The sequence below is a fragment of the Madurella fahalii genome (genome assembly GCF_045866475.1).
Source record: "Madurella fahalii IFM 68171 DNA, scaffold_2, whole genome shotgun sequence".
Lineage (NCBI taxonomy): Eukaryota > Fungi > Ascomycota > Sordariomycetes > Sordariales > Madurella > Madurella fahalii.
Window position 1 is genome coordinate 4,649,356 of NW_027263972.1, and position 27,857 is coordinate 4,677,212.

General features: G+C 56.8%; 8 protein-coding genes across 8 annotated transcripts; 3 read left to right on the forward strand and 5 right to left on the reverse strand.

The window, feature by feature from the left end:
• Nucleotides 1–1,101: 1,101 nt before the first annotated feature.
• MFIFM68171_04110 (Metaxin-1) lies at nt 1,102–2,310 on the reverse strand (the record flags this gene model as incomplete). The annotated part of the gene is made up of 3 exons (XM_071059530.1): nt 1,102–1,322; nt 1,443–2,013; nt 2,083–2,310. The coding sequence occupies 3 exons, from the start codon at nt 2,308–2,310 to the stop codon at nt 1,102–1,104; spliced, it is 1,020 nt and encodes a 339-aa protein (XP_070915631.1).
• A 3,423-nt stretch (nt 2,311–5,733) lies between these two features.
• Nucleotides 5,734–5,934, forward strand: MFIFM68171_04111 (Thiol methyltransferase; the record flags this gene model as incomplete). The annotated part of the gene is made up of 1 exon (XM_071059531.1): nt 5,734–5,934. One exon carries the CDS (start codon nt 5,734–5,736, stop codon nt 5,932–5,934), a length of 201 nt encoding a protein of 66 aa, XP_070915632.1.
• A 1,022-nt stretch (nt 5,935–6,956) lies between these two features.
• On the forward strand, nt 6,957–7,849 carry MFIFM68171_04112 (Rhamnolipids biosynthesis 3-oxoacyl-[acyl-carrier-protein] reductase; the record flags this gene model as incomplete). Its single annotated transcript, XM_071059532.1, has 2 exons — nt 6,957–6,986; nt 7,064–7,849. The coding sequence occupies 2 exons, from the start codon at nt 6,957–6,959 to the stop codon at nt 7,847–7,849; spliced, it is 816 nt and encodes a 271-aa protein (XP_070915633.1).
• Nucleotides 7,850–8,049: 200 nt separating this feature from the next.
• Nucleotides 8,050–9,186, reverse strand: OTU2 (OTU protein; the record flags this gene model as incomplete). Its single annotated transcript, XM_071059533.1, has 1 exon — nt 8,050–9,186. One exon carries the CDS (start codon nt 9,184–9,186, stop codon nt 8,050–8,052), a length of 1,137 nt encoding a protein of 378 aa, XP_070915634.1.
• Nucleotides 9,187–11,417: 2,231 nt separating this feature from the next.
• On the reverse strand, nt 11,418–12,204 carry MFIFM68171_04114 (Protein kinase domain-containing protein; the record flags this gene model as incomplete). Its single annotated transcript, XM_071059534.1, has 2 exons — nt 11,418–12,062; nt 12,115–12,204. The coding sequence occupies 2 exons, from the start codon at nt 12,202–12,204 to the stop codon at nt 11,418–11,420; spliced, it is 735 nt and encodes a 244-aa protein (XP_070915635.1).
• A 1,407-nt stretch (nt 12,205–13,611) lies between these two features.
• Nucleotides 13,612–17,734, reverse strand: MFIFM68171_04115 (uncharacterized protein; the record flags this gene model as incomplete). The annotated part of the gene is made up of 2 exons (XM_071059535.1): nt 13,612–14,642; nt 14,704–17,734. 2 exons carry the CDS (start codon nt 17,732–17,734, stop codon nt 13,612–13,614), a joined length of 4,062 nt encoding a protein of 1,353 aa, XP_070915636.1.
• Nucleotides 17,735–22,544: 4,810 nt separating this feature from the next.
• On the reverse strand, nt 22,545–24,507 carry MFIFM68171_04116 (Integral membrane protein; the record flags this gene model as incomplete). The annotated part of the gene is made up of 6 exons (XM_071059536.1): nt 22,545–22,639; nt 22,704–22,873; nt 22,984–23,229; nt 23,373–23,598; nt 23,761–23,931; nt 24,135–24,507. The coding sequence occupies 6 exons, from the start codon at nt 24,505–24,507 to the stop codon at nt 22,545–22,547; spliced, it is 1,281 nt and encodes a 426-aa protein (XP_070915637.1).
• Nucleotides 24,508–25,150: 643 nt separating this feature from the next.
• MFIFM68171_04117 ((S)-2-haloacid dehalogenase 4A) lies at nt 25,151–25,975 on the forward strand (the record flags this gene model as incomplete). Its single annotated transcript, XM_071059537.1, has 1 exon — nt 25,151–25,975. The coding sequence occupies one exon, from the start codon at nt 25,151–25,153 to the stop codon at nt 25,973–25,975; it is 825 nt and encodes a 274-aa protein (XP_070915638.1).
• Nucleotides 25,976–27,857: the final 1,882 nt, after the last annotated feature.

Here is a 27,857-nt window from a genome sequence, read left to right on the forward strand (position 1 = left end):
ATCGTGCGTACATGCATCATACATACATGGCATAGGTACATTCCAGCGGCGTTCTTTGGGTTCGGGTGAAGGGTGGCTTTGGTTCCGAGGGGCGGTGAATTTCCTTTTTTTTTTTTTCTTTTTCTCTCTTTTCTTACCGCCTGGTGGTTGGTTTCACACGGAGGAGCGGTTGCCGCTTTGTTACTGTTTTATTTTTCATCTTCGCTCGGGTGGGCAGCAGAAGGTTGTTTTTTTTATTTATATATAAGTTGAAAGGTTCGCCGCTCTGGGTGTGGTTGGTTCTTTCCTTCCTCTTCTCGAGCTGGTTTTCTCTCCCCAACTCATCCAGTGAGAGGACGTATATCTATGATCATTGACAGTTCTACTCTTTCTCTCTTCGTTTCTCGTTCATTCGAGGAGTCTCTGGGGCAGGTGCCAACTGGGTTCTCGCAAGGGTAGGTGGCCGTGGATTGGTGTTTTGCCGGATGGAACGTGGGAAAGATGGGCAGGTGGATGGGGAGAATTACGGAGTCCTTTTTCAGGGGGAACAACTTTCGATCTGATTGATTCGCTTTGGTTTATTGGGTTTCCCCCTCCTCTGTTTCCCTATTCTCTTTTAGCGCTTTGCTACTCTCTACTCGACTCTACTCCCTGCGGCTTTCTTTTGTTGTGTTTGATCCCCCTGGCTTAGACGTTTGTTTTGTGTCTTGCTTGATTTTTTTCTGGACGCGGAGGAGGAAAGTAATAATTGTACAGACTTGAGCTGAGCTGAGCTTGAGCTCGTGGAATTATCCCGGAGAAAGTACCTATCAACAGTCGTCTGTGCCCATTGCGCACTTGTCTGATCGAATGAGGGGCAAACCTTGAATATCTAGACATTGTTGTGATACCGGGTATTTGATTGGCTTCGAGAGAAGGCCTCGCTTTGAATATGTTTGCTCAGCATTATGCGCCCAATTACCCAGAGTGTGAGTACGGGGTTTTCGGTAAGAAAAAAATGTTATTGAGATGAATTGACTGCCAGTTCATTATGGGTATCTTCCGACGCCGGTCTAATTTTTATTCCTACACATCTATACCGTGTCATGCCCATTCATGTCCTGTTCCGCGTGAAAACAACCCTCATCCCCTCGTCCTCCCATCCCACCCAGGCCACGCAGCCTCCAGCATCCTCCGCCTGTGTCTCGCCAACTCACCCGTCCCAGCGCCCCTGACCATCGCGCCCAAGGAGTTCTTGACTCCCCTTTCCTCATCCATAAACTCCATCATCAGATGCGTATAGCTAAACACGGCCGCGTCAAACCACGTCGGCCTCTCCGACCCAAAGAACCACCCCTCCCCCTCTCCATCCCCATCCCCATCCCCATCCCCATCCCCATCCCCATCCCCATCCCCATCCCCATCCCCATCCCCATCCCCATCCCCATCCCCATTCCCGTTCCCGTTCCCATCCCGATCCTTACCCTCCGCGAGCAGCTCCGCCAACGCATCCAACGCCTCCGCCGCAGCGGCAAACACCCCGTCCTCGTCCACCGCGTCCGCGCTCGTCACGGGCGCGCGCGAGACCACCTTGCCGCCGCCGCTGCCGACGATCTGCTCGGCCGCGGCCCGCCGCAGCTGCCATGCCAGCGTCGCCTGCACCCCGCGCGACGACGACGCCGGCGCGACGTAGAGCCTGTGGAGGAGCGCGGCGTGGACCGGGTCGAGGTAGAGCGCGTGGAGCCAGGCGTTGCGCAGGTGGAGGTTGATGAGGGCGAGGTAGGCTTGCGGCCGGCCGGCGGATCCGGATTCCGGCTCGGGTTCCGGGATCGGGACGCCGCCGTGCTGGAGGGCGTAGCGGAGGAGTTTGTCTGCCGGGATCGGTGCGGGAGCTGTGGGTGTGGGTGTCTGTGTGGGTGTGGGTGTGGATGTGGATGTGGATGGGGATGGGGCGGAGGATCGTGGGGGGAGGAGGAAGGGGAGGGAGCCGGTGGGCGAGGAGTGGTTTGTCGAAGGGAGGGTGCGGAAGGGGAGGTTGGTGAGGCGCAGGAGGGTCTGGGAAATGGGTTAGATTGGGAGTCCGGCAGCAGAAGAAAGACCAAGCAGAGGGACGGGGAACTTTACCTGCCACTTGAGACAGGCCGGGTTGAAGCTGGGCAGGCCTAGGCGGGCATCTTCGTCTGTGGAGAATATGTAGAGGGTCGGGAGGTCGCTCGATGTGAGGTGCTGTGATCTGGCGGGGAGCTCGTTGGCATCGTAAGTGAGGAGCGGGAAGCGGTCGAACAGCCGCTGCAGCGGGCGGGGGATTTGCATTACCCGCCAGGGCGGCGTAGATGGTGGCTTTGAAGACATGACGACTGGCAACACCGACAACCCAGACCGGAGACGTTCGTTCGGTGAGACGGCGACGGGACAGACGCGTTATGCAATTAATCATCCCGGCATGTCGCGCCGAGAATTATCCTGCATGCACGGCCGGGACCGGGACCGCCTTCAAGGTTCCAGGTATTTTTCCGTCTGTGCATGAAGATTCACCGGGGAGCTCGGAAGGGAACCCCGCTATTGACATGGTCTCTGCTCCCGGATTCATATACTGTCCCTACCAGCCTATTCGTAGCTCGTAAGCTTTCTATGTAGCGGTTATATTTCCTGTTTTTTTTTTTTTTTTTTTTTGCGGTTTATTTTCTTTTTGGGTATTTTTGGGCTTTATGATTCCTCCTCTCCTTATTTGCCGCTTTTCCCCCTCTTCTGCTGGGATAAGAACACATGCATATAACGTGGTTTAGAGCGGGAGCACTCAAACGGATAAGGCAAGGCCCAAGCCCGAGAGGGAGCAAGCGGGCCATCAGCAGCCGGATTCCTCAAGTGCCGCTGGAGCTAGCACAAGCTTCAGCCTTTTCCATTTCAATCTCTGGGATGTTCAACTCCTACGTTCCGTGTTGAGCAATGATGGTCACAGCGTTGCTCCCAAGGATAGTGCGTAACACGATCTACGTGCATCATCAGCCAAGACCGGCAAGAGGTGCTTGATGCAGCTACTATCGCCGAACCGGCCGCGAATAAACACGGCAGGCCGCTGGGGTCTAACATAGTTTGCACTTCACCGAGGTCACAACGCCAAGGCAAAGCCGACTTTACCATGCGAGATGGTATTAGTAAATCGAGGACCGAGATTGACCTGCAGGAAGGACACGTCGACGAAACTGTCAGCGGCGATCACGACATGTGAAATCCCTTAGCAGTCGGCCCGTCAAACATGGCCTGATGCTGCGGATGCCACTCAACTTTCCCCGATGCTGTCTCACCGCTCGCGAAGCGGCGACGGAACCTCGAAAGCACGCCAGATGGCATGTTTCGCCACCGCCGTGTTGACTCGATCGGAAATTCCAGGCGGCTAAATGGTTCGGCACGTCTTCTCGCTGCTTCCTGATGCCGACGCCAACACCAGAACCCGACACCGTCCAGGCCTTTTTCGCCTGCCACAGTGGGGATGATTAACTCGACGGTCCCACTCGGTCAGGCAAAGCGAGCCGTTACGTTGCAGTGCTGCCGACGCGAATTCCTGGGTGCGAAGACCGCTTTTAATCTAGGAGCCTAGGCTGCTACCCATCTTATCCGGGCGTCGAGACCGTTGAAAGACAAGAGAGCACCAACGGTTTTACCCTTGTAACGCTAACTACGTAGGGCGTTCTTGCGAGTATCCATGTCTTGGGTGGCATTTCGGGGAGCGCCTCGCAATCGCAGCCGAGTACTGACTTTGCAGAGCGGGTGAAGGGGCCGAGGAGCCTTGCCGCCGTTCCGGGCCCTATGCCGCAGCCCTGCTGAGGCGATTTTGAGGCTCCGCAACTACCCCTGGCGAAGCAACCGCAGGGTATCTTGTGTACAACCACCGGCACCACTCGATTTCACAGGATGGGAACAGCGTCCAAGACTCGGCACTGGCATGCAACGGGAAGCATGCCGATCGGACACGACATGAGCCGCAAGCTCCGAGGAATCCCGCAGAATATCTTGGTGAGTCTTGGCAGCGATCCTGCGCCGTCTACCTGGATACCACCGTGAAGCCCGTTGCAAGTGTATGAGCACCTATCCCAGGGTCAGCAGGGTCCAACGTGCCCACAGGATGCGGTCCGCGGCGGGGTGTGAGCACGCATCGAACCAGCTCCGCAGGCCCACGTGAAACAAGCGGCGCCGACCTTATCTGGCAGGCGATCAGCTTAGTCCGCGATGCGCAACTACTGGTTGAAGCTTGGAGCGACGGATAGATCAGAAGAGAGGGACTGCTTCGGCATCGATATCGGACCAGGCGCCCAGGGCCGGGATCCTCAAAAGCATCTTCATCCGCTCATAGATACACCATCCGACGTCCGTCACTGCCGGGTGTCTGAGGGGCTGTTCCCTATCTCTGCATTTACAAGCAGATCTGCCGGGTGTGGTCGCCCTCGCTTGACAATGGCCTTGTCGGTGTTCCACAAGCGCTACATAGTACAGCATTAAACAACCGCCAAAGCTGCAAAAGCGCATTCTCGATGAACGTGGGGGGTTAGTGGACCTGCGAGGACATCCCAAACCCACTAACAAATTGGCCCCGGACGCTGGCGTCAAACCTCGAGTGACTCCCGCGGTACTTGTCGGGGGCCAGAACGTTCGTGCGTTCGGGCGACCGCAGGGCGAGGCGGCAGTTCGGTCCTTGTAACCGGCCCCTCGGGAGAAGTATCTCCTTGTCACCAGAGCCGGCGGGGTGATGGGGGGATGTTCGTTTGGTGGACACCTATGACGCCGTTCCCAGCTGGGCTCCACGTCGAAGATAAAGGTTCGGCCGCGAGAGTAGAAAAGTCTAATCGCGCGCGAGGTAAAAAGGGCTCAAGGCTCGCTCCGCTGCTTCGTCCCGTCGACCGAAACTAATTTTCCCTGCTTTTCTTTTGTTCTCATATTGACCGCCGAGTCCCCCCACTTCCAGTCGTATCCCTTCGCTTTTCTTCAGCCAACCGTCGCTGATCTCATCACCATCGCCCGCTTCCGACCCGGCTGTCTGACTAGTAGCTACTACCCCTCCATCGCAACCCAAGGCCAGGACAAAGAACGAGCCAACATCCCGTTGCTGCCTTGCACATACCTAACCTCACCCACGCGCATATATTGCCTTGAGCTCATTTCTCTGCGACGGTGCCCTCTTCTGGCCTGACCGTCTCCGGCATCGCACGCCCTATCGTGTCTTATCCATCATCGCTGCAACCGCATCACGCTCCCCTTTCGAGCCGTTTGCAGGACGCACCCGCGACGACTCGAGAGCCAAGGCAATCAGAAAGCGAGAGGGGCGCGCGCAGCTCTGCAACGGTTTGCATCTCGCGTCTGCACTGTCCCGCCCTCGGGCCAAATTGCACTGATATTGCGCCCTGCCCATTCAGCCGACTTGCGTTGGGCCCTTTATCTCATCCGTCAGCGCATGATCGGGAGCTGCGTCTGATATTACCTCTGACCGCCGTGTGATACAACGGGTCGGTCTGCCAGCCGTTTTGTTTGCCCAGAGGAAAGGCCTCGCAGCGAATCGTGGAAGCTTCTGGCCAACAAAAAAAAAGCTTTTTTGCATCTTACATCTTGCGTCTTCCGCCTTCCATCCCCGGGACTGTCGTCATATCTATCCATCCCCTCGCTCAGGTCGCTCGCTTGTTTGTTATCAACCAGCCTCCTCATCTGCGACTAATAGCTTCCACCGTCGCCGCGCAAACTTTTCTTTTACTCTCAGTTCTTTCCAGTCAGCCCCGACAGCCTACAATGGACTCGAGCAAGCATACATCAGCCATGTCGTCGACGCAGCAGTCCCCCACGGCAAGCAAGATTGTGCCCCCGCAGCCGGCGCCGGCCAAGACCCCCTCGACCGAGGTCTTCCTAAAAGACTTTACTCTAGTGGCCGAGGCAGCGAAACGAGCGCAGATGGCTGTCCTCATGCGCGATTTCGAGAGCGTCGGCCTATAATAGACCACGGGCAGCCGCGCCCGGCCACCTGTGAACGGTCCCATCGTTCGAAAGCCATGGCTCTCTGAAAAGAAGCCAGACGCCGTGACTCCGTCATCATCGGGTAGTTTCACCCAGCCGATGTGGTGGAAGACACTTCCCATCTTTCTTTTTGGAAGCGACGGGGAATCAAAGGCATCTACAACTTCATCTAGATGGCGCGGCCGGCTACGGCAGGGACCAGCCCATCGGATCTCTTTCACCTACTTAGACGTGGATCATCTCTCGGGACACGGACGGGAGGCAGGGACGGGCACGGCGGGCTAGTTAGGAACTGGACCCAGGGCGGTCGAGATTCTCATGTTCTGGTTGTTTTCTTGATGTTGTCCCGACAGGCGTATATATGGGCAAGGACATTTCTGGGTAATGGGCATCACGGAGTTGGACAGTCTATTTTTGGTTTTTTTTTTTTTTTTTTTTTTATCATCGGGTTTGGCTTGCAAGGCGAGGGTAGTTCTGGAATACCACAGTGGGTGGGACGGGTAATGTGTATCAAACTCTTTTTCCCGCTCTCCTCTCAATTCTTTCCCACTCATGCACGGCAAACCCATAGATTGGGAGAGCGAGCAATTCGATGGAGGGTTGTCCAACCGGACATGGACGGTACCCTAGAACGATAGCCCTAGAACGATAATAACAAGCGTCTTGAACACACCAGCATTCCGCTTCTCTGTTGCACACCAGGCCGCGGGGTAAGTAGTCAAGCTTGTGCCGTGATTGGCCGGTCGGTGCCCCTAAATTGAAGTTTAGTTTCCAATAATGGATTAGCGCTGTGCTACTTAGTACTTGGACCACTGCCCCGGTACTTAGGAGGTGAGATGCCTCGGCTCGGCTGCCGTGAGCTCATCGGCCGGCACTGAATGAATTCCAGGTCAAGTCCGGAAAACCAACCCCGATGCCATTCAGTGACTGACATTACGGCGCAACCGGACGGGATTACCGACATCAGCCGTAGCCAAACCCCTCATTTCACCAATAGCAACATGGACGTCGAATCCCTCTTCAGCGTCAAGGTAAAGCCAACCCCCTTCTGGCTACACTCATCTCCAGTTGGCCCCCCACTAACACATTCACCAACCCCCTTGAAAAGGACAAAGTCGTCCTCGTCACCGGCGGCGCCAAAGGCATCGGCCGCATGATCTCCGATGCCTTTGTCCGCAACGGCGCAAGAGTGTACATCGCCTCGCGCGACGCGGCGGCGTGCGAGTCGGCCTGCGCCGAGCTCAACGCTCTCGAGGGCTCCTCGGGATCGGCCGTGCCCTTGCCGGCCGACCTCTCCAAGCTCTCCGAGTGCCAGCGCCTCGCGGCGGAGCTCGCCCGCCGCGAGCCCAAGCTGCACGTGCTCGTCAACAACTCGGGCGCCACCTGGGGCGAGCCCTACGACAGCTTCCCGGACGCCGCCTGGACCAAGCTGCTGACGCTGAACCTGCAGCGCGTCTTCTCGCTCACGCAGGCGCTGACCCCGCTGCTGGAGGCGGCCGGACAGGCGTCCAGGCAAGGGGACGTGGTGCTTGACCCGGGCCGGGTGATCCACATCGGCTCCATCGACGGGATCCGGGTGCCGGTGTTGTCGACATACGCGTATAGCGCGAGCAAGGCGGGCCTGCACCACCTGTCGCGGCATCTGGCGGTGGAGCTGGGCCCGAGAGGCGTGACGAGCAACACGCTGGCATGCGGGCCGTTTCCGAGCAAGATGATGGCTGCCACGCTGAAGAACTTCGGCGAGGCGATCAAGGGGGCGAATCCGCTGGGGCGGATTGGCATGCCGAGTGATGTGGGCGGGGCGTGTATCTTCCTGGCAAGCAAGGCGGGCGCGTTTGTGAACGGGGCAACAATCACACTCGACGGAGGCGTGTGGTTGCAGAGTAAGATTTAGACGGAGATGGCTCGGCAGCAAGCATTGGCGGGCCGGGAAGCTCGCTCCAATTGAAAGAACGCGCGAAGGCCAAACCTGGTCTTGATAATGTACAGCGGATCTCAAATCCCCACGACACATAACCAAGACTTCATCGCACAACCCCATGCCCGAGATGCAAGATGCAATATCTATAACCTCCCTCGTCTCCCCGCTGTTCATCAACCCGCCTTCCTCAGTGAGTTATAATGTTCCCCAAGCCCATACCCATGCCGGTAGTACGCCAACCACAACGTCTTTCTCTCCTCTTGGCCCTCGCCCTCGCCCTCGCCCTCACCCTGGCCCCGGGCCCCAACCGCAGGCTTCACAACCTCGACCCTATTCCCCCCGGCGGCACCCCCTCCCTGCACGACCCGAATCTCCACCCCGTACGCGCCAGCAAGAGCGCTCAGCTCCAACTGGCCGCCCCACTCGGCCGTATCCCGTATCCGGCTGACATAGTCCTCCAACGGCTCCTCCAGGAAGCCCGCATACTCGTCGCCGTGCGCCAGCATCCACTCGGCCGCGGCCCGCCGGACAATCTTGTACGGCTGCTGCTGCTGCGACGGCAGCGCCTTATCTGGTCCCCCCCGCTCCCACTCCCGCTCCCCTCCTTCTCCGCCCCTCCCGGCCCTTGAGGGTATTGATAACGAGGGTTGTGACGACGGAACGAGCGGGATGCCGTGCGCCTCCAGCTGGTCCGCCACGGCCGAGAACAGGCAGTGCCCGTCGGGCGCCACCTCCTTCTCCGCGAGGGAGTGCCGCGCAAACTCGCGCTCCATGGCCGCCCGCTCCAGCGCGCGGTGGTCCGTCATGGTCGAGGCTTCGCTGTGCGCTGCGGCGCTGGCCGCTTCGGCTTCGGCCGCGCGGCGGGCCAGGCGTTCCTTTTGGCGGTTGCGTTTTTTGGGCGGGGGTTGTTGGGGCTGTTGTTGTTCTTGTTGTTGGTGTTGTTGTTGTTGTTGTTGTTGTTGCTCTTGTCGCTGATCTTGTCGTTGTGGGGGAGGGGAGGAGAGGGCGGTTGTTTGGAGGGCGGCGGCGACGCCGTTTACGGGTTCCAGTTGCGGTTGCGGTTGCGGTTGTGGTTGTGGTTGTCCGTCGTCGTCATCAGTGATAGGACCCTCGGCTTCCTCTTCACCCGATAACTTCCTCAGCTCGGCCTCTTGCCGCTCTTTGAGTTGGCGTTCTAGCTCAGCGCACTCGTCGTTGACGCCCTTGCGCGTCTTCTTGGTCGCGTTCTTCTTCTTGTTGGTGATGCGCGATTGGAGGTCGCGCTGCTCTTTTCGGTGGCGCGCTTGCATCTGCTCGAGGGTCTCGTCCATTGTGACTACTGGCTCGGTTGAAGATATGCTGCTGTGTCAGCGGTTGGGGTTGTGGTCGAGTTGTATGTACATAAGGAACCAGGTTGCGACCAAGCTGTGAGAGACCCAAGTTCGAGAAAAATTCATGGTGGGGCAATCGCGGGGCACTTGCATGCTACCTCAGGGTAGGGGTTAGGGTTACCTTTGTCGTCTCGAAGGATATATCCGTATATATGAATTCTGCTCTGAATCAGAATGAACCCAAGTCACGACCAGTTATTCGATGCTCGTGCTCCTGGCTGTCATACAATGACCAGGGGATCCCAATGACTCTTTGGCCGGACGACGATGGCATTCTCCAAGGGTCTGTCCGTACACTGAATCGTTTTCTCAATCACTTGTGGGTTATGACTCGGCTTCTTCCGTCGTCAACCTCACGTCTTCGTCCCGACCCGGCCCGAGATGTGGTAGGCACGGGGAAAGCTACGCGTGTTTAGCCCATGCCCTGCTATTCCCAGACCCCTCGAAGCCTGCAACAGATTCGCGTGTTTAGCCTACCGGCAGACCACCCATTTCGACCTGCATGAGGCCGTCTACGGCAGTTCGGCTGCGTAGAAGAGAAAGTCTGGCCAATGGATCTGTTGGTCGGCTTGTTAGGCCTTACAGAGTGGTACCTGACTCAATGAGCTCATTACGTGGGATTGCCGATGAGCTAGTAACTGCGCGGTTAGCAGGTGCAGTAACATCTCGATCGCTCCCAGACCTTTCACCAAGCATTCCCTTGAGCGCGAATAAGATGTCTATGTTGCCTGGTTTTTGCCGTGCCTGACCGTACTCTTCTGTCCGTTTCTACCCATTTTATCTCACTCCAGATCCTCAGTTACTCTCTCAGTTTAGATCTCAGAAAATCCACCGAGACCCGGTCCAACTCCAGCGACACTCATCGTCCTCTATAATAATCCTCAGGATGGCGGTGCCAATCAGTCAGCTGCTTCGCGAACAGTCTACGAACCCTGCCAAGTATACGGGTTTAACCACGGGCACTGACAAGAAATGGGCTAGGGATTTCCATCCCATCACGAACCTCATCGTTCATACCACCCTCAGCCAAGATCGCCGGACAGTTTATGCCAATTGGGACGTGATGTATCCCCCGCTTGCGGATGATGAGCAACGGGTGGGAAAGCTTGCCTTCCGGCCCAATCAACGACGGTGGCGACTTGAAACTGAGGAGGATTGCGGTGTTTGGTTCCATAGCGAAGTGTCCAACATCGTACTTCCGGCGTGGGATGACCAACCAGCAGTCCTACAGACATGCCAGTCCAAGCCTCCTAGCGCGACCGAACAGCACATGGAAGCGGTCGACGTGGTCTACGCCCTGGCCAATCCACGTCTGAAGAAGCGTCCATCTCGCCATTGGCGAATGGAAGAGAAATCTCATCAGATACCACTCCTGGCAAGATAGAAATATAAAAACTACTGGTAGTCAGGCCAACTTGTCCCGCGAACTACGAGGGTTTGTCTCTTCAGGCTAGCCCCTTTTCTTCTTCTTTATTTTCTCTGTTTTATTTTATATTATTTTTGTTTGAAGACTATTTGAGCGTCGACTAACGGCTTGACAGGTATGCAGTCAAGTACGACAGCCCCCAAGTCTTCTGCTTTGATGGTCAACACCTCCTTCTCCTCCAATTCCGGGCCGTCACGCGAGAAGATCTGACGAGGAGAGATTGCGAGGTTGACTGCTGGGTCTTACCCCGTGTCAATACCGCAGAGGGTTGCACCTTGCGGTATGGGTTTTACCGCTTCCTGGCACAAGGATTCCGAAGGTGCCAGGGCCTGAGTGGCCTTGGAATATCCATCAACGGATTCGCCCCTGTGACACGGGAATGGTTCCCTGGTCGCCCGATGTTCCAAGACTCGCGAGGCCGCCTGAGCCATACACATCCACAAAATACCGAAGAAGCAGTGTTCGATCGCGAGCTTAGTCTCAAAGATGGTTCCTTCTACTGGTGCTTTAATGGCGAGCCCTGGCTTGACGGGAACGGAACGATTGTCAGGGATACCGAGGCGGCATGGGGATTCTCCGAAGACGGCCAGCAGGAGCAGCTTCACGACTAGGACTTTGTTTCGACAAGGAGAGCTTGTTGCTGTATGTACACGAGGAATGGATCGCTATATAATTCGTATGGTAGTGTAAGCAGTCAACAACATACGAGCCAATATCATTACATCCAGCGAAGTATAAAAGTCGGCTACAGTAGCAGGCTTGGCCTTTTACCTCCATGGACAAGCCAATACTGCTCCGTGGTAAACCTTGCATCGCTTCTGGCATGGTACTCGGGGTCCCCATCTTCCAAGATATACGAACTATCGAAGTCGATGACCATGATCCGATCCCCTACAAGCCTGTAGTTGTCCAGCTTGCTATCATCGTGAGCGACGCCCAGGCTGGCTAGGGGACGAAGTGATTCTAGGAGCATATTCTCGACATGCTCCGTGTCCAACCCGCTAGCCGCATCCTCGTACAGACCGATCCCCCCAACGTCAGAGAGTACCAGCGCACGGCCCGCCGTGTAGGCCGTGGCCGGGCATTCGACCTCGCCGTAGTAGTTGGGGATGACGGTTCCCGGGAGCGGGGCCAGACGTTGGTAAACGGCCTTTTCGTTCTCAAACTCCTCGTCCCAGCCCTCCTTCTGCCTCTTGAGCACAATCCTGGGCGGAAGAAACCATTCGGGCCACCGAGACTGGAGTAGGCCGCGTAGCGGCGCAGGTAGAAACCCCAACAGCCAGACGAAGCGGTCAACCCAACTCGGCAAGACACGGAGATGCACAACATTCCGATGGTGCTCGCAGACCGTCCCCTCAGCCGATACGCGGCGTGTGCCAAGCCGGAATTGCTGCGCGTCTTCATCAGCAACTCGTCAGGTTTGGGGCGTGTAAGTGACGGACCAAGCTAATCTCGTTGGACTCTGGTTTTGGTGCAAGATCGAGGTCGCTTTCGGATTCCGCCTGTTCAACGGGAGATGGGGGGTCGTCCATAGTGAGTCTGGCTCGGGTAAATCCTGGTGTTCTGTGTACACGGGAGACAATTAGTATTACAAGGGACAGAGAGCACTTCTAGATTTCTACAAGTACAGGAAACCAAATAGCTGGGAACGAGGTACGGGTAATTCCCCTGCAGCTGAACAGTTCACACCGGATCCCTGCAAACACGCTGCGCGCGCCAGGCACTGACCAATCGCAGTGCAACGATCCACGACAACCGTCATGGGGCGAAGAGTCAAGATCGACTGAATGCGCTTTTGTGCTCCAACCGTTTTATAACAGTCACGGTAAAGCTAACGAAGGGAAAATAGAGAAACATATAAGAGAGGAGAAGACAAAAAGGTAATAGCCACCTTTTAGAGGTAGTGCGGAGTATGGGGAATAAAAACAAGTAATAGCTTTTTAGGGATATACATTTCCTAACGGTGTCCCAACGGAACACCTTATAAGAGGAACTGGCTCGCCAATCCCGGCCGCAGACCACTTTCCATCTCAGGGAAGTGAGCGAGCCGCTCCACTGAACATTTAGATCTCAAGCTCCTGAGACAGTCCTCTTGTAGAAGCATTTATATTGTGGCCCGTCATCGTCTAAGCAGGCGGAGGAAGTCGAAACCATTGTTCAAGACGGTGCTTGGCTATGAACCTCCCTCCGATACCAAGAGGCATCATCGCAACACGCGTCCCGCCAACCATCTACAAACAACCATCGAGTTGTTCAAATTGTGAATTCACTTTCGTACTCGACTAGTCCATAAGCCAGGCTATCTATTTCCTCCTATCTATCTCCCTAGCAGGTAAAGCAACACAACCTGCATGTTCCCCGGGACCAGTCCCCCCCCCACCAAGATATGGCAAAGAGCCTCAAACGAAGCAAAACCGAGCGACCTAGAACGGCCAGCACGTATTATGATACAATACACAAGCCAAGCCAAGTGAAACCGACTCCCCGACGGCTTTCTTTTGTTCGCAGGATAATGGTATCACTCGAAACGCAAGAAAAAGAAAACACCGTATCCGGGTCAAGCCCTAGACTACGTATAGTATACTGTGTATACTCACATCCCCCTCCCTGACCATACAGTAGTAATAGTAACCAACCTACCAAGATAAAGAAAATGAAAGTATACTTGACACAGGAGAGAGAAAAAAAAGGAAAAAATCGGTCCTTGCCATCATAGGCCGTAGAGTGGACGTCATGCTGGTCGTCAGAGAAGAGAAAGGAGAAAGAACTGACCCTCGACGAAGAAACTTTTGTTTTGTTTTGGAGCACGCAAGGAAAATAAACAGTTGTAGTGTTTGTAAGAAGCGTCAGTCATGACCAGTACGCGACTCGGGCCCGCGCCCGAGCCACCAGCAAACAAGTCTCCAGTAAAGAAACGAGAGCAACACGAAAAGGACTTCCTAGAATCCTCTAAAGGGATCATCCCTCAGGTACCAATCTGCGTCCAGCTCGTCCGTCGCCGTCGTTCTGGTACCTCGGCTATGATAACTATCCCTCTGCCGACTGCTGCGGCTCTGCCTCCGCCGGAGCTCCTTGCTCCTCCTGCGCGTCACCTGCCGGAAGTCGTCGTACTCGTACGGCGTCTCCTCGAACCGGCTGAATGAGAGGGGGCTGATGAACGCCTCCATGCGCACCGTGCCGATGGCGTCGAAGAAGTTGCCGTTCGCGGCCGCCGCGCTCGGCCGGCTCGATGCTTCCGATGTGCGTATCGATCCGGGCCCAGTGGCCCAGGTCATGCCACTCGACCCAGCCGTGATGCCGCTTGCGCCCGTGTTGCTGTAGATGTCCGACGACCCGGCCGTGCCAACACTATTGCCCGCCGTGCTGTTCGTCGGCGCGTGGTACGAGCCGTTCCCAGCAGGGCCCGAGAAGCCCCGGAATGAGAGAGGCGGTCGCACGTGGCCCCCCGTGTTGCTCCGCTTGCGCCCGTGGACCGCCGCCGGGTTCGTACGCTCCGAGAACCGCGGGATGCTTGGCGGCTCAGCGGCATCCCTTGACATATCCCGGGCGTGCGCACGGAGGCTGAACCCTTCTGGCATCGGCTGCCTGTAGGTCGGGATGTTTGGGGGGACGCTGTCTAACTCCGGTGGCTCAGGCATGATTGGGTCCGACTTGATGACTGGCGCTCCCGTCTTGGCCTTGGTGAGCCGGATCGAGTCGCGGATTGGCCGTCGGACCTTAGCCTTGGGCAATTCATATTGCTCCAGCAGCGGCTTAGGCTGTGGCAGCGCCAGGGTTTCCGGTATGGCTTGGTTAGAGTGGGCCAGGAACGAGAGCGAAGTCAGCCAGATATAATGCCGCTCAGCGTTTGTGGCGGTGAACTTTAGTGCTCGCTGCGGCGTCAGGATCAGGATAGATCTATTAAAGAGTGGACCGGCTCCTTTCGGTGGAGGATTGTCATCCTTCACGTCCAGCACCGATTGGATCGTCACTGCGGAATGGTTAGCAGTCTGGCTAGGCAGAACATCTGGGACGGTTTTCGGGGTACTTACGCTTGCGACCGGACTTGCCCATAAGCGCGCTTCCGGAAGCCGGCTGCTTGCTGCTCCAGAGGATGGCACGCTCATAAGGCGCGAGCCAGACCCATCTCTTGTGGCGATCATTGCTGCTGTCGTCGGCGCCCTTGACGTCCGCAACGCCAAACGACTTACGTCTCCGTACGTACTTGAACATCCACTCCCCAACCATGGTCTGCGCGATAGCCTCCACAACCGTGGTTGCCTGGTTTGGGCCCGTCTGGGACCCAGGACCCGTGTCGCCCGTGTTCGCCGTGGTTGTAGACGGTTGAGATTTATGGCTTCTGTACCTCCCATCCTTGGTCCGCGGTGTCGTGATGTCGTTTCTGGGTAGTGGAGGAAGCCCGGGGCTCTCGAACCCTTCAGCGGCGGACGGGGGAAAACCGGGCGGCGAACGGCTGGCGCGTCGGCGGAATCTCTGGCCTCGAGGAAGAGGTGTGGCAGAGCGCGCCTTGCGAATGCTGTTCGCGCGGTAGTGGCTCCGACCGGAGCCCCGTCTCGGCAAACCATCCAAGCCTCTGCTTGGGCTCGCACGCCCGTCACTTGGGGCGCTGGCGCTTATGGGCGGCTTTCTAGAGCTGGCGCGTGTGGGGATGGGGAAGGGTGGCTCCTTCGGGTCTGTAAGGCTCGGGCTTCGAGCCCTCTGGTGTGTAGCGATGCCACTCTGGATCATGGCGGCCCTGCGCATGATGCTCGACTTACCAAAGAGCGAAGGCCGTCCTCCGCGCCTCGACCCTGTTCTAGCGAAACCTGCATCCCTAATAATGGCTGCGGTGTCGAAGCCTTCGGGCTCATCGAATCCCCGCAAGAAGCGGCTGGTCATTTTCGGCGAGAACGCGTTCTCTGACGAGGTCACAGTCCCTCCAGAGTTGCGCTTACCCCCGCGGTTCGCCCCAGCGTTGGGCTTTGGTGCGGACAGGGCAGTGCGATACTCCGAGTCGCTTACATCAGCGTCGGCAAACTCGTCAACTTCGTCCGAGCTGTTCCCATCAAAGCCGGCGAATAAGCTACTGATCCGTGGCGGTCGTCGCATGGGAGCTCTCTGACTCGACAGAGGGCCGTCGTCATTGTTCCCCGGATAGACATCGTGGGTTTCTTCCAGAATCGACGGGGCAATAGGAGGTGATGAGGGCATGTCTGACAAACTCCGCTTGCTAGTCAATCTACGCGGATTCCGCGGCGGCACATTCCCGGGAACGGGGGTGAACTGTCGAGAATCGTCGGCAACCATCTCTGCTGCGGCGACAGCTGGCGAGGTTGGCCTGGACGTGATGGTGGAGGGATGCAAGTATGCAGGAAGTTTATCCAACCTCGTGTCAACGCGAATCTCTTCGGTCTGCATGGCCGAAGATGTTGTAGGCACAGTGCTCAACAGAGACACCTGACACCCAAAATCCTTGGTCAGTTGGGGTAGGCGCGGCTCACGAGGGGTGCTTGGGCGGCTTGTAGGAGGAATGATGCTGATGCTGGGGATAGGCATCAGGGACGGCGGCTGGAGCGGTGGCGGGACGTCATCCGTTTGCGTGGACGAGGAAACCATAGGTTTAGGTTTTGGTGGCGGCGTCGGCGGCGACTCTTGGAAAGGCGTCTTGGGCGTCTTTGGCGGGCTCAGCGGTTCTTCAGCGGTTTGAGATGAACCGTTGACCATCAAGTTGTGAATGCCAGGGGGCTTAATGGCAAGTGGCTGGCCGATATGCACTCGTTTCCTCCGCTGATTCGCTTCGATCTCGAGGTCAGCACGGGGAGGGCTTTCAACACCATAGAGCCTCTCGAATCTCTGCATGAACGGTGATGGTTCAGGGGTCGAAGGCTTTACGGGGGAAAGCTGGGGCGATGGCGGGGGTGAGTACTGTATCCCGGTGTCGACGTAGCTGACTTTAGGGGGCGGCGGCGGCGGCGACTCGTCATCCTCCTTAATAATGCCGTCCTCGAGCCTTTCAAGCGCAGAAGCATTGAACGCCAACCTCCCGCGAGCCACGCTGCCAGGGCGCATCAAGCTGTCGGTGCTCTGGTGCCTTTGGTGTGTCCTAAACATGAGGCTATCACGGCTCATGTTCCGCATGTGCCCACGATTGGATAGGACGCTGTCCCGGCCGCCGTAGTCGCTCTCCTCGCCATAGCCATCGTCAAAGCCCAGTTCGTCAGCCAACGAATTCCCGTTCGGCTTGACTATGCTCGTGGCAACCGAGAACCGGATGCTGTTTGTGATGCTCATCGTCCTGACACTAGCAGCATCGTCATCTTTCCCGCTCTTTTCCACATCGCTGTCGGCGCCATTCTGGTTGGCCTGAGCAGCCTGGAACGCAGCAACCTCATCAAGGACAACCTTCAGCCGGCTCTCAGCAATGTGAATTCGCCGCTCGAACTTGCGTTTCTCCTCTTCCCATTCGTCTCTTTCCTTTGCCCATTGTTGATGTACGCGCTCCGAATCCTCCTCCTGGCTCCGGAGTTTCTTCTGTGTCGCTTCGAGTCGCTTCTTGGTCTCGCTCACTGACTCGACCGCCTCGTCGCGCTCCCGTGCCAGTTCACCAAGAGCAGAAGATGTGCCGCCCTCGAGCAATGAAAGTTGCCGCTTTAACGACCGACTCTCCTTTCCCGTCGACACCAGGCTAGCCTGCAAAGATTCGGACTCTTCCCGGACGGTATGCAGGGACGTCTCGAGGCTCTCGATAATTTTGAGCTTTTCCTCCTGGTCGCGCCTCAACGACAGGATCTCCGACACCAAGCTCGCATGAAGGGTGGGCGTAAAGCGCCGAGGATCCAGGATGCTGATGTTCTCATCGTTGCTAACGTCTCGCGAGGACCTCTTGGAGCCTTTTTCGCTCTTATCTCGGGGGAGCGGCGGTGGCGAATTGCTCTTGCCTTTCTTCCCGGGAGGAGTAGCCGATCTCCGGGACTTGCGTGAACTCCGTGAAACGTTGCGCGAGAGGGCACGATATGGCGTCTCTACAGGTGTCGGCACTGCCACCGGTCCGGTTGATTCATCCTCGGTCTCCCACACAGCCATCTTGACGGCTCTCTCGTTTTTCAACGACTGTCAAGAACCACCGTCGCTTGCTTGACCCCAAAGTCGATTCAGGAGGTCATTTCCACCTTTCGGTCGCTAAAGCCTTGAAGTCGTACTGCGCTGGATACAGCAAGTGGTGTTAGTGAGATACGGGGGATGCCAGTGGAACCGAGCCACGGTGATCCCTGTTCAGTCTGGGTCAAGTGAAGCTGCTTGGAGTCCCACGAGCAACCACGGGGTCGGCAGCGTCAACCGAGCGTCAATGCTGGGGGCAGCCACCGGATACAACGAAATGCATGCGCGGCGGAGGTGCTGGGGTCCCTGGAAACCCAGACTTTGCACTCTTTCAAATCCGAGCGTTGTCTTTGCCGGCCGCAATATCATACACTACATCCATCAGTTTGCGTGGACGATGTCAATCCCTAGACCGGAATTAGTACAGTCAGCATAACTGCACCCTAAACTCTCCGACGAAGCTGGTGCTATAGCATGCGTGCTAAGAAACGAAAGCCCGGGGCCCAAGCCCAGCATTGACGAGGAGGTATCTTAGGGAAACGATTATAGGGGTGGAATCCGGGTTCTGTGAAGCCGAGAGCCGACTTACAAGACACAGACGGTTCGACTGTCTTTAGCCCGTCGAGAGAGTGAGATAGGCTGCGGTCCGCTGTTTGGTGCAGATAGGTATCCCTGAGCGAGTGGAGCTTTCTAAGGCAAAGATGAGACGAACAGGCGGTCCGGAGCGGTGGCAAAGCCAATGCAGAAGCTCAAGCAGTCTAAGCAGCGTCGAAGCTGTCACAAGATATCTCTTGGTCAGCGCCACTGCCTGGGAAAGCGCAAAGACGCAGGAGGTTGCATGGTCGCCACATACCCAGAACGTACTATGAAGAAGACAAATGGAGAGGGAACGGAAAGAAGGCACTACAAAGGGTATCGTATCGGGGTATCGTATCAAGAGAATAAAGTTGGCGAAAGGAGATTTGGAAAAGCGAACGGGGCGTGCGGTGCGAGTCTCGACTCGGAAGGTGTCCGTTCGACGGGAGGCAACCGGGATGAAGGAACGGAACTCGAGAAAGAAGGTCGCGGGCCACAAGGCGGGGTGAATGCGCAGACCCGAGACGCCAGAGACTCGAGATCGAGAAGGGGAAAAAGAGAACAATACCGGCGTGGAGGATTGTACTGCACGATACAACCCGCTGGGCGACCCAGGTTCATGTATGAATGCTCCACTTTCAGCAATCAATCGAATCTACGGGGCCCGCTGCAGAAAAGACGAGCAGCACCATCGGGTCTGGCCTGTCGAATTGAACGCCCCGGGACCACATGTGGAGCAGAGGGCATCCGACTGGGATGGGGCCAGGGGTGCTGCCGGTGGATGAACTGCGGGCTTCGGGCAACCCTGTGCATCTCACTGGCCATCAGTTTGCATCCTTCTTTCGCCTTCCCATTCCCATCCCGCATCCCCACTACACAAGCCGTGTGCGGAGGGGAACCGAGGCGGCTCAAGATTGGTTACACAGCCTGTACGTGGCAGATGGCACTTTTGGTGTTTTCATCTGGATGTTTGATGTACGGAAATGCCATCATGAGAAACAAGGGACAGGACAGAGAGCCCTGGAGCCCTTATCAGGGACTCTCAGCTGACGAGCACCACCACACAGGCCGGCCGCCCTAGGGCTCCGAGGGGCCGGGTCTTGGGACAGAGCAAGAGCAAGCATTGTTTTTACTGCGCTTCTGCGTGTAGCCAACGTTCTTCTGTAATTAAAGCATGACGTGAGGTAAACCCGGGATAGGGGGAGTGGGAGGAAGGTCTTTCCCCGAGGAGACAAGTTGCGCAATTCCCCGACGCCCAATTGGCCCCGATTCGAACTGGAAACCCCTCGGCGAACGAGGCCGCAAGCCACAAGGCCAACTAGTGTACACTGCAAGATGTATAGTTCCCCACGCTCAAAGTTGCAGTTTCCATGACATCTCGAGCCGACAAGCACCCGGGCAGACCAGCCGTTCAGGTCCCACGGGTCGACAAGGACCAAAAGGGGATCGTGGCCGGGGCGAGGTCTGAGCCGCTAGCCCTCTTTGGGCCCAAGGCCACTGTGACGGGCAAGGAGCAACGAATGGGAAGCAGAGCCAGCTGAAGGCAAATTTCCAGATGTGATAGGATGCTGACGATCGCCCGGGCCATAGCCTCGAAGTGGGGATGGCGGGCCCATGCAGACAGGTTCCTCCACCAGATGCTACTTTCCCGGAGCTCGTTCCAGCCTTCATCAAACCGAACCATCCACCTGACGACGGGAGATGAGCGAGTTGCTTTGGACGAGCCCGAGCGCATGGCCTCCGGGGCCGAAAAGCGCAATTGCAATTGGTGCGCGGATAGGCAAAGGATAGGCCTGGCTGCCTGGGCCCAAGCCAACAAGGTAAACAAGGTGAAGTCATTTTCCAACGCTTTCTTCAACGATGCCTGCGCGTCGGCGGCATGGCGCGTCTCCTCAAACCCATGCCAGGCCGAACCAGGAACGGTGGATAGTCCTTTAATTGAAAGACCCCCACTGCTGCGCCTTATCAACCGAAGAATTGAAAGCTCTGTTCCCACCACCCAGCTGCACGAGACAGCTTGGCATCGGCTTGTCAAAGATGTCGTGCAATCCTCCACAGCGATGGGTCGGACCGTGTTTATTACGGCTGGTCATCAATCGAAAGACAAATGTTTATCAGGTGGAACCACCTGCCTTTGACCGTACAGTATAGAAGACTTGCTGGAACCATGCCACACCACCAACATCAATACGCCGCCGCCACGCAGGGAACGGGTTTGACGCCACAATATCACGGGTTTTGACGAGAGATGGCGGCTTACTCACAGGCTTCGGTTGTGCGACGTCTGCTCCCGCGTCACGATCCGTGACCCAAGGCCATCTCCGATGGACCATGGCCAGTCTCCATTTTCAAGGCTTCAATCGGAGATCGGCTGCCAGCTCTTGTCTCGTCGCCGAGACACAATATCCACTGGGCACATGCGTCAACCAAAATCCCAGGGTCCAATGTGTCGATCTTTGTCGGGCCCAAATGTTAGCTCGTGCCGCAAAGTTCAGCGGTCCATCGTCAATTCCGCGTTCCTGATTGACAAAGAAGCTGCCCTACTCATAGCGTAGACCAATAAGACAGCTTACCCCGGAATCTCTGTGAGCTAACCCAGGTATCATCAGCGCGCCAGTCGTTTCAATGTGAACAACGGGCAGCCCATCATGAATAAGATAACGTTTTCCCTTTTTTTTTCCCCCTCCACCCACACGCCCAACATGCCAAGTCGCATCCAACCAACCTTGGAACCGGTCCGCGATGGCCGTGTCCCCGGCAATCCTCGCCTTCTAGGCGCGTTTCTCAATCTCTCGGCAAGCCGTTGGCCAACCACGAAAAGTTGCTGACTGCAGATTGGAACTTTCTATCACAACGACGCGGAAGATGTCCGGCGCGGGGAAATCCAACCGTTGCCATCAATTCGCCGAATTGGGCGCCATTGGTTGGTCTCGCATGGCTTTTGGTCAGTCGAAGCATCAGCAGCAAAAGCAAAAGCAAAAGCAAAGCAAAAGCAAGAGGCCAGGACGCGAGCAACACCCCCATATCATCTGCAGGGTCACGCACCTCATTTCTGCACAACTTTCGGAAGCGTTGCAGCACGGATCAGGTACATGCCGACTGGGAATTGCCTGCTGTGCTACGCTAAGCTGCATGCTACCGGTGATGTGGATATTGTCCCCCTGCCGGTACCTTATGTACCTGTATCCTGCAAGACGAGCGGGATGTGCGGGACCCCTTTCCTTCGAAGCGAGGCTCGAGCTTTTTGCTGAATGCACGCTGCAAGAGCCAGGGAGGTGCCTGTTCTGCAGATACCTTTTTGGACGAAATGAAATCGAGAACGCGCCTATTTCTTGTTGCATGTCGGCCCGGCCTTCTGAAACCCGCCTTCCCAAGAGGGGAAGAGGTCGAGGTTCGGGACTTGGTTCTCCACATGATGTTCGAACGATGAGGTCTTGTTCGATTTACGTTTTGCCGGCCAGGGCAGTCGGCAGTCGTGACTGCGCACGAAAGGAACACAGCATTGCCGATGTTCTCGGTTGAAGAACCTGTTTCACTCTCCACTTACCCCGAACCCTGCCTCGAGGGAAAGGAGAACAGCCCCGGGCACTTGAATCTCAAGTATGGCCGGGCCGCCAGGGGCTGCCGAATATACAATACTCGCACCCAATGTGTCTATGAACTCCCTACGAATTAATTGAGAAGGGAAACGGAACAGACAATAACCGCCAAACCCGGGAAGCCTTTGAAACTCCTCTGTTGTTTCAACGTACTGCTCCTTGCTAAAAACAGGTCTATAGTCCGTGTCTTAATCAGGTGATGTGCTAACTTTCCTCCCTCCACGTGGTGAACCAAACCAACGCTTTGCATCCGTGGGTTTTCGGGTTCGGGTTTGTGTGGAATCCACGTTTCGAGCCTAGTTGGCGTCGGTATTCTGGCACCAGCTAGGATAGAAAGCCTTGACTGGTTACTATTCTGACGAGAGTATCATGAGTGTCATGGCCATTTGTCACCGCCCACGCCGCTCCTATTGTGGCCTTCATTGCCCTCCGCCCAATGTCGGTTGGAGTTCTGGGCGAGCAGAGCTAAAATCCCCAGAGATAGCTCCCTACAGCTCGAGAGCGTAGGGTAGGCTCGAAGAAAGTCATGTGGCTCGTCAGGTCTTGCTAGAAAATCGAGGCGTGCTTGCGTCTATACCCCGAGCAGGTGTCCGGAAATGCTGTCCGTACATGCCACTTGTTCATACGCCCTCCTCCCCCGGAGCGAACCACGGAAAAGAGTCTTCCACCGAGATGGAATATTTATCCAGTGCTTCGTACCACTGGACGGCTGAGCCTGCCTGAGCACCAATGTCAGCGACCCTTCGTTGTACTGGCAAGAACCGAGAGGTATACTCAACATACCAAGAAAGCCCAGGAACCGGCAAATGTCGACATGGCCGAGGCATACTCGACAGCGGTCGAAAACTCGGCTGCGAACCCTAGAGCGCCGCAAACGGTGAAGCCAATAGCTCCCACCAGATTCCAGAATCCGACGTGCCAGCCGAGCATCGTGGGAGCCGGAGTGTACCTGCAGTAGCCGCCTGTATTAGAACCCTCGTGCACAAGATAGAACGCTCGGGAATCTTCAGAGCCTCCAATTGTTTCAAAGGGACAAGTGGAGAGTCATGAAATACGCACCACTTATCCTGTACCTCAACCATGAGCAAGATACTCGACACGATAAAGCCCGTGCCTCCGACGACCTGCGGAAGCCAGTATGTCCCGTTCGTGACGGGCAGTGATATGGCGTTGTGAATGCCTGGCAGATTCGTGAACCCGGCCATCCAAAAGACGGTGGCTCCCATCAGCTGTATCAGAGAAGCCAGAAAGCCAATCTCCTTGATGTAATGTGTTGTGAGCTCGTGTCGAGTTGGCCACCACGACCTAATAAAGCACGCACACCGTCTGTTAGCCAGTTCCATCGATATAAGTGCTAGTAAGATATCCGGAACGGCGTCCCGGATAGCTGATCCGTGACTGACGGAGCCTAGCCACATTACGGAGACACGAGATAGGGATATGCATACCATCGCCGCTCCTTCTCGGGTTTAACCTTCTCATCACCATCCGGCCCCAACCCCCCGGGTTCAGCAACAGTGTCAACCGTTGTCGCTGCTATCATCGCCACTGCGCTATCCCGCAGCAAAGCTTGCCGGTTCTGGTGGCCATGTCGACAGCCTTCATGCCTTGGATGTAGACGCAATCCGTGATCCTCCAACTCTTCTTCCAGCTCCCAACCAAAACAATCAGAGCCTACGATAACACACCCAGGTCAGTTCACCCCGGGTCCCTCCTCATGTGTAATGTGTTTTCATCCATCAACCGTGGTCGAGTACAGGGCTAGTAGGGGGGAATCAAAGGCGCATAGGAATGTGCATGACTTCTTCGTCTCATTCAATGGGGAAAAAAACTCACGCTCGGCATTGATAGCCTCAATCACCATAAGAACCGACCCAATTTCGAACACCGTTGTACCCAAGAAAGCCAGTATCCCAGCTGCGATATCGGTCTCACCGGAGAACTCGCTCTCGGGTCTCGCCAGCGGTAGCCAGACGAAGAAGCCGTTGATGACCCATATCACAGAGCCTATTATTTGAATCTCCCCAGAGATGAATTAGTAACCACCATGCGAGTATCTGAGTATGTAGGCGGAAATAATCTATGCCCGGGCCAGCAGAGAAGATAACGGGCCAGGTTCTTGTTATTTGGGGTCTATGCGCCACCCCAGTCAGGGAAAGGGGATGGTGAAGTGAAATGAGGTCGGAAAAGGGGAGGTAGAGAAGACAAACCAAGCACAAACGCAACCGCCACAAGATACGTGACATCCCACACGGGGAAGCGCGTGACCATCTTTCCCACACCCAATGCCAGCTTTCTCCCCTGGGAGCGGTAGTGATCCGTTCTGGATTTCACGGGACCACCATCTTGCTTCCTCAGGTAGGCCACACGCCGGCGACCCTTTCTGTTATCCCGGCTTCGCCAGACGTGGTAGATTTGCTCTTGACCCTCTCGGTCAGCTTGGTTCACAATGTGTCCGGGATCCTGTGGTTCCTGCTTCTGTTCCCAGGGCGGTTTAGAGACGGGATGGTAGCGTGTTGTGGGGTTGAGGAACAGGAACGGGCCGGAAGCGTGTATTGCGTTGGGTAAGGAATGACGCGGCATTATAAGTGCGAAAAACTCGGAAAGAAGGTTTCACGACACCACACTACTTGATATGAAGGGGACGAGGTCTGTTGGTCGAGATGCTGTTCGGTGCGCCCCTATTTCAACGAGACCATCAGGTACCATTACATATCATCCACGAGAGACGATCACGAACAACCACAGGCCCAATCATCATGACGAATCCGGAGGAGTATTTCCCGACCTTCCATGGTGCTGAGCGGCCGAACGAACTTGGCATCGGCCGTGACGTCAACCCGCCAACCGATGAGTCGATCCGGCTGCGGCCGGAGTCCCCGCTTCTCCACCCCGCCGTTGCCCCTTCCGTGCTCCTCTCCACCCGGAAGACCCGGTGAGATCGGGTTTGGAAGCATATGCTAAATATCAACTGGCTGCTCAGACTCAGCTGGGAGTCAATGTTTATCACCAGCCAAATAACGGACCCTGCCCCTTTAAATGACAACCGGATTTGCTAGAAAACTGATACATTGCTCACGCTACAATTTGCCAGCGAGGCTGTTTTTTGTTTTTCTTTCACCTTTACCGATCTATCCTCGGCTAAGTTCCTCACCTCACTTACATAGCAGAACTTACGCCCCTATCATCTGACTACATCTCCAACCTTACCCAGAGGCCGTTTAAAATGACCACCCCCAATCCCCTCGCCAACATCAAGGCGCTCACCTTCGACATGTTCGGCACCGTCGTCGACTGGCGCAGCTCCATCACCTCGGCCCTCGCCACCTCCGCAGCCCGTAAGCTCAGCTCCCCATCCTTCCCCCTCCTCCCGCGCGAGACCCGATCCCGGCTGCAGTCTCTGACGGGGGAGGACTGGGCGCGGTTCGCGCAGGAGTGGCGCGACGCCTACCACGAGTTCACGCAGACGTTCGTGCCGGGGACGACGGCGTGGCGGGACATCGACGCGCACCACCGCGACAGCCTCGTCTCGCTGCTCTCGCGGTGGCAGCTGGGCGGGGTCTACAGCGCGGAGGAGGTGTCGGGGCTCAGCAGGGCGTGGCACTTCCTGGCGCCGTGGCCGGACGCGGCGCGCGGCATCGGCGCCCTGTCCGGCGCCCTGTCCGGCCCCCCGTCCGGCGGCGGGCGGAGATACGTGGTCGCGGCGCTCTCCAACGGCAACCGCGCCTTGCTGGCGGACCTCGACCGGCACGGCCGGCTGGGGTTCGACATGCTCATCTCGGCCGAGGAGTTCAGGGCCTACAAACCCCGCCGCGAGGTCTACCTCGGCGCGTGCGGGGTGCTTGGCGTGGAGCCGGCTGAGGTGGCCATGGTGGCTGCGCACCTGGGGGACCTGGCGGGCGCGAGGGCGGCGGGGATGCGGACTGTGTATGTGCAGCGGCCGGGGGAGGAGGATGAGGAGAGGCACGTGCAGGCGAGAGAGTGGGTTGATCTGTGGGTGGCTGAAGGGGAAGGGGGGATTGAGGAGGTTGCTCGGCGGCTTGGGGTTTGAGGGGATATGAGAAGAGGGTGTCGTGCTCTGCTGGTTGGTTGGTAGGCGTTGATGTTTCGGGGGAGGAAGGGGGGGGGGGGGGGGGGGGAGAGAGGATGTCGTCATCTAGGGTCCTGGGACAAACGTGGCGTCTTGGTTTGTGAGACAACCCTGAGCTTGTCTGCCGCCTTCAGCCCGGTCAAGGTTGATTCATGCATCTCCCGCATCGATGAATGAACTCGTGTTCTTGATGGGGGGGGAAACAGCAAGGGGGTTTTGATGTGCCCTATTGGCTGATGTATCGATGGCATAGACGTCGAATCGAACAAAGAACCCAGTGCGATCCTCGGTGTTGTTCTGGGCTAGACTGCCCAAGCCAACGTCGACATTTCAGCGGCAGCTTATGCTTCCGAACGACCATGGCATTGAATACATAAATGTGGTGCAGCGGCCCAGGACCCTGCAATTAGGTATCCAAGTGAATGCTGGAACGGGAGCTTCGGGGCCTTTGGGATGCCCATTTTTCAGACTCCGGGCCGGTTCCTTCGAGCAAGCCTCTAACCCGACTTTGTGTCATCCCACAAGCGCCCTTGTGTGACAGCATATTGTGCCTCTTTGCAGCAGCGAAGCAGCGCCCGATGTTCGTCGGTGTCCTTGGTGTCGGTGAAGGGCGGAGAATGGTTCCATCAACATGGGGGGAATTGGCACGCGGCAGCATGTGCCCCGGGGCGGGCCAGTTCAGAGTATTGAGGCTCAAGACCAGGAAACCCTGCGTGCCCGAAACGGGTCGGACGATAGATCCGATCTGTCAGATTCGAGGCTAGTGTGCAGGTGCGCGAAGAGAGGAAATAGGAAATAGGAAATAGGTAGCCGGGTGACAGGCAGTCCTACCATCTGACGTTTGCTCGACGTCTTCGTGTCTTTCAAGGATGCGGGGTGAGAGGTACGGCGAGTACCGCGCATCGGCGAGCCACTGCGCCTCTCATCGGATACATCTCGCCTGTTTCGCTGCACCACTTGCTTGGTAATGCAAAGACGAATACAAACTACGTGAACTCAACGCCGGTTTATCCAGCTCGAGCAGTATCGAGCACGGCTGCGCATCCGAGCGGCCGCGCAACAAGCGGCCACGCGACAAAGCGAGCAGCCGGTTGAGGTGTTGGGATAAAACGAGTTCATCTCGAGTGAGCTCAGTACCAGCTTTGTATGGGAACCCGGGGCTGGTGGCCCCAATACTACGCAACCTCCCCGCAGCAAAAGTATCCAGTACCTCGGGTTACATAAGGCCGGGGAAAGCTGCGACCACCCGCTCCTGCAAAAGTCTGCATGCAACACCTCCATTCCTTTGGGGGTTGCGGTGATGCTTCGAATGCGAGAGAAATAGGCCGAGCCTGGGTATGTATGTCCTTGTGCCTTGCCAAAGGTAGGCGAAGTAGTTGTCCGAACTGCAAGCCGGCCGAGATTCGAGCTGTCAAGCTCGGACCATCTTCACTCGATTCCGTCCTGCCGAGGCCCTCGATGTATTCCGAAGCTCGAGTTTGGCGTTTGTTCTTGCTGTGGCCCTGCAGCTGGCCCATTGGCCGCCGATGGCGCTCGGGGACAAGCTGATGCTGCAGTCTCGAGGGTTGGTTGCAGCCAGAAGGCTGGGGTGGCCGTCGTTGCCTCAACCGGTGGGCACCCGGCACCACCGGTGGGCTTCTGCCGTGGGTTGTGGCTTGCTTTGAGCATCTGGCGAATTCAACCGCACGACTGTTTTACCCACAAGTCGCGCCTGGCTGGGTGAGGAGGCACACGCTAATAGCTTATTATTCCCTTGCCGGGTCGGATCAGCATCGCGGATCCCGACAAACCAGAGGCCGCCGAGACCGTCAGATATGTTACAAGCCTTCGGCTCTTGCCGTGC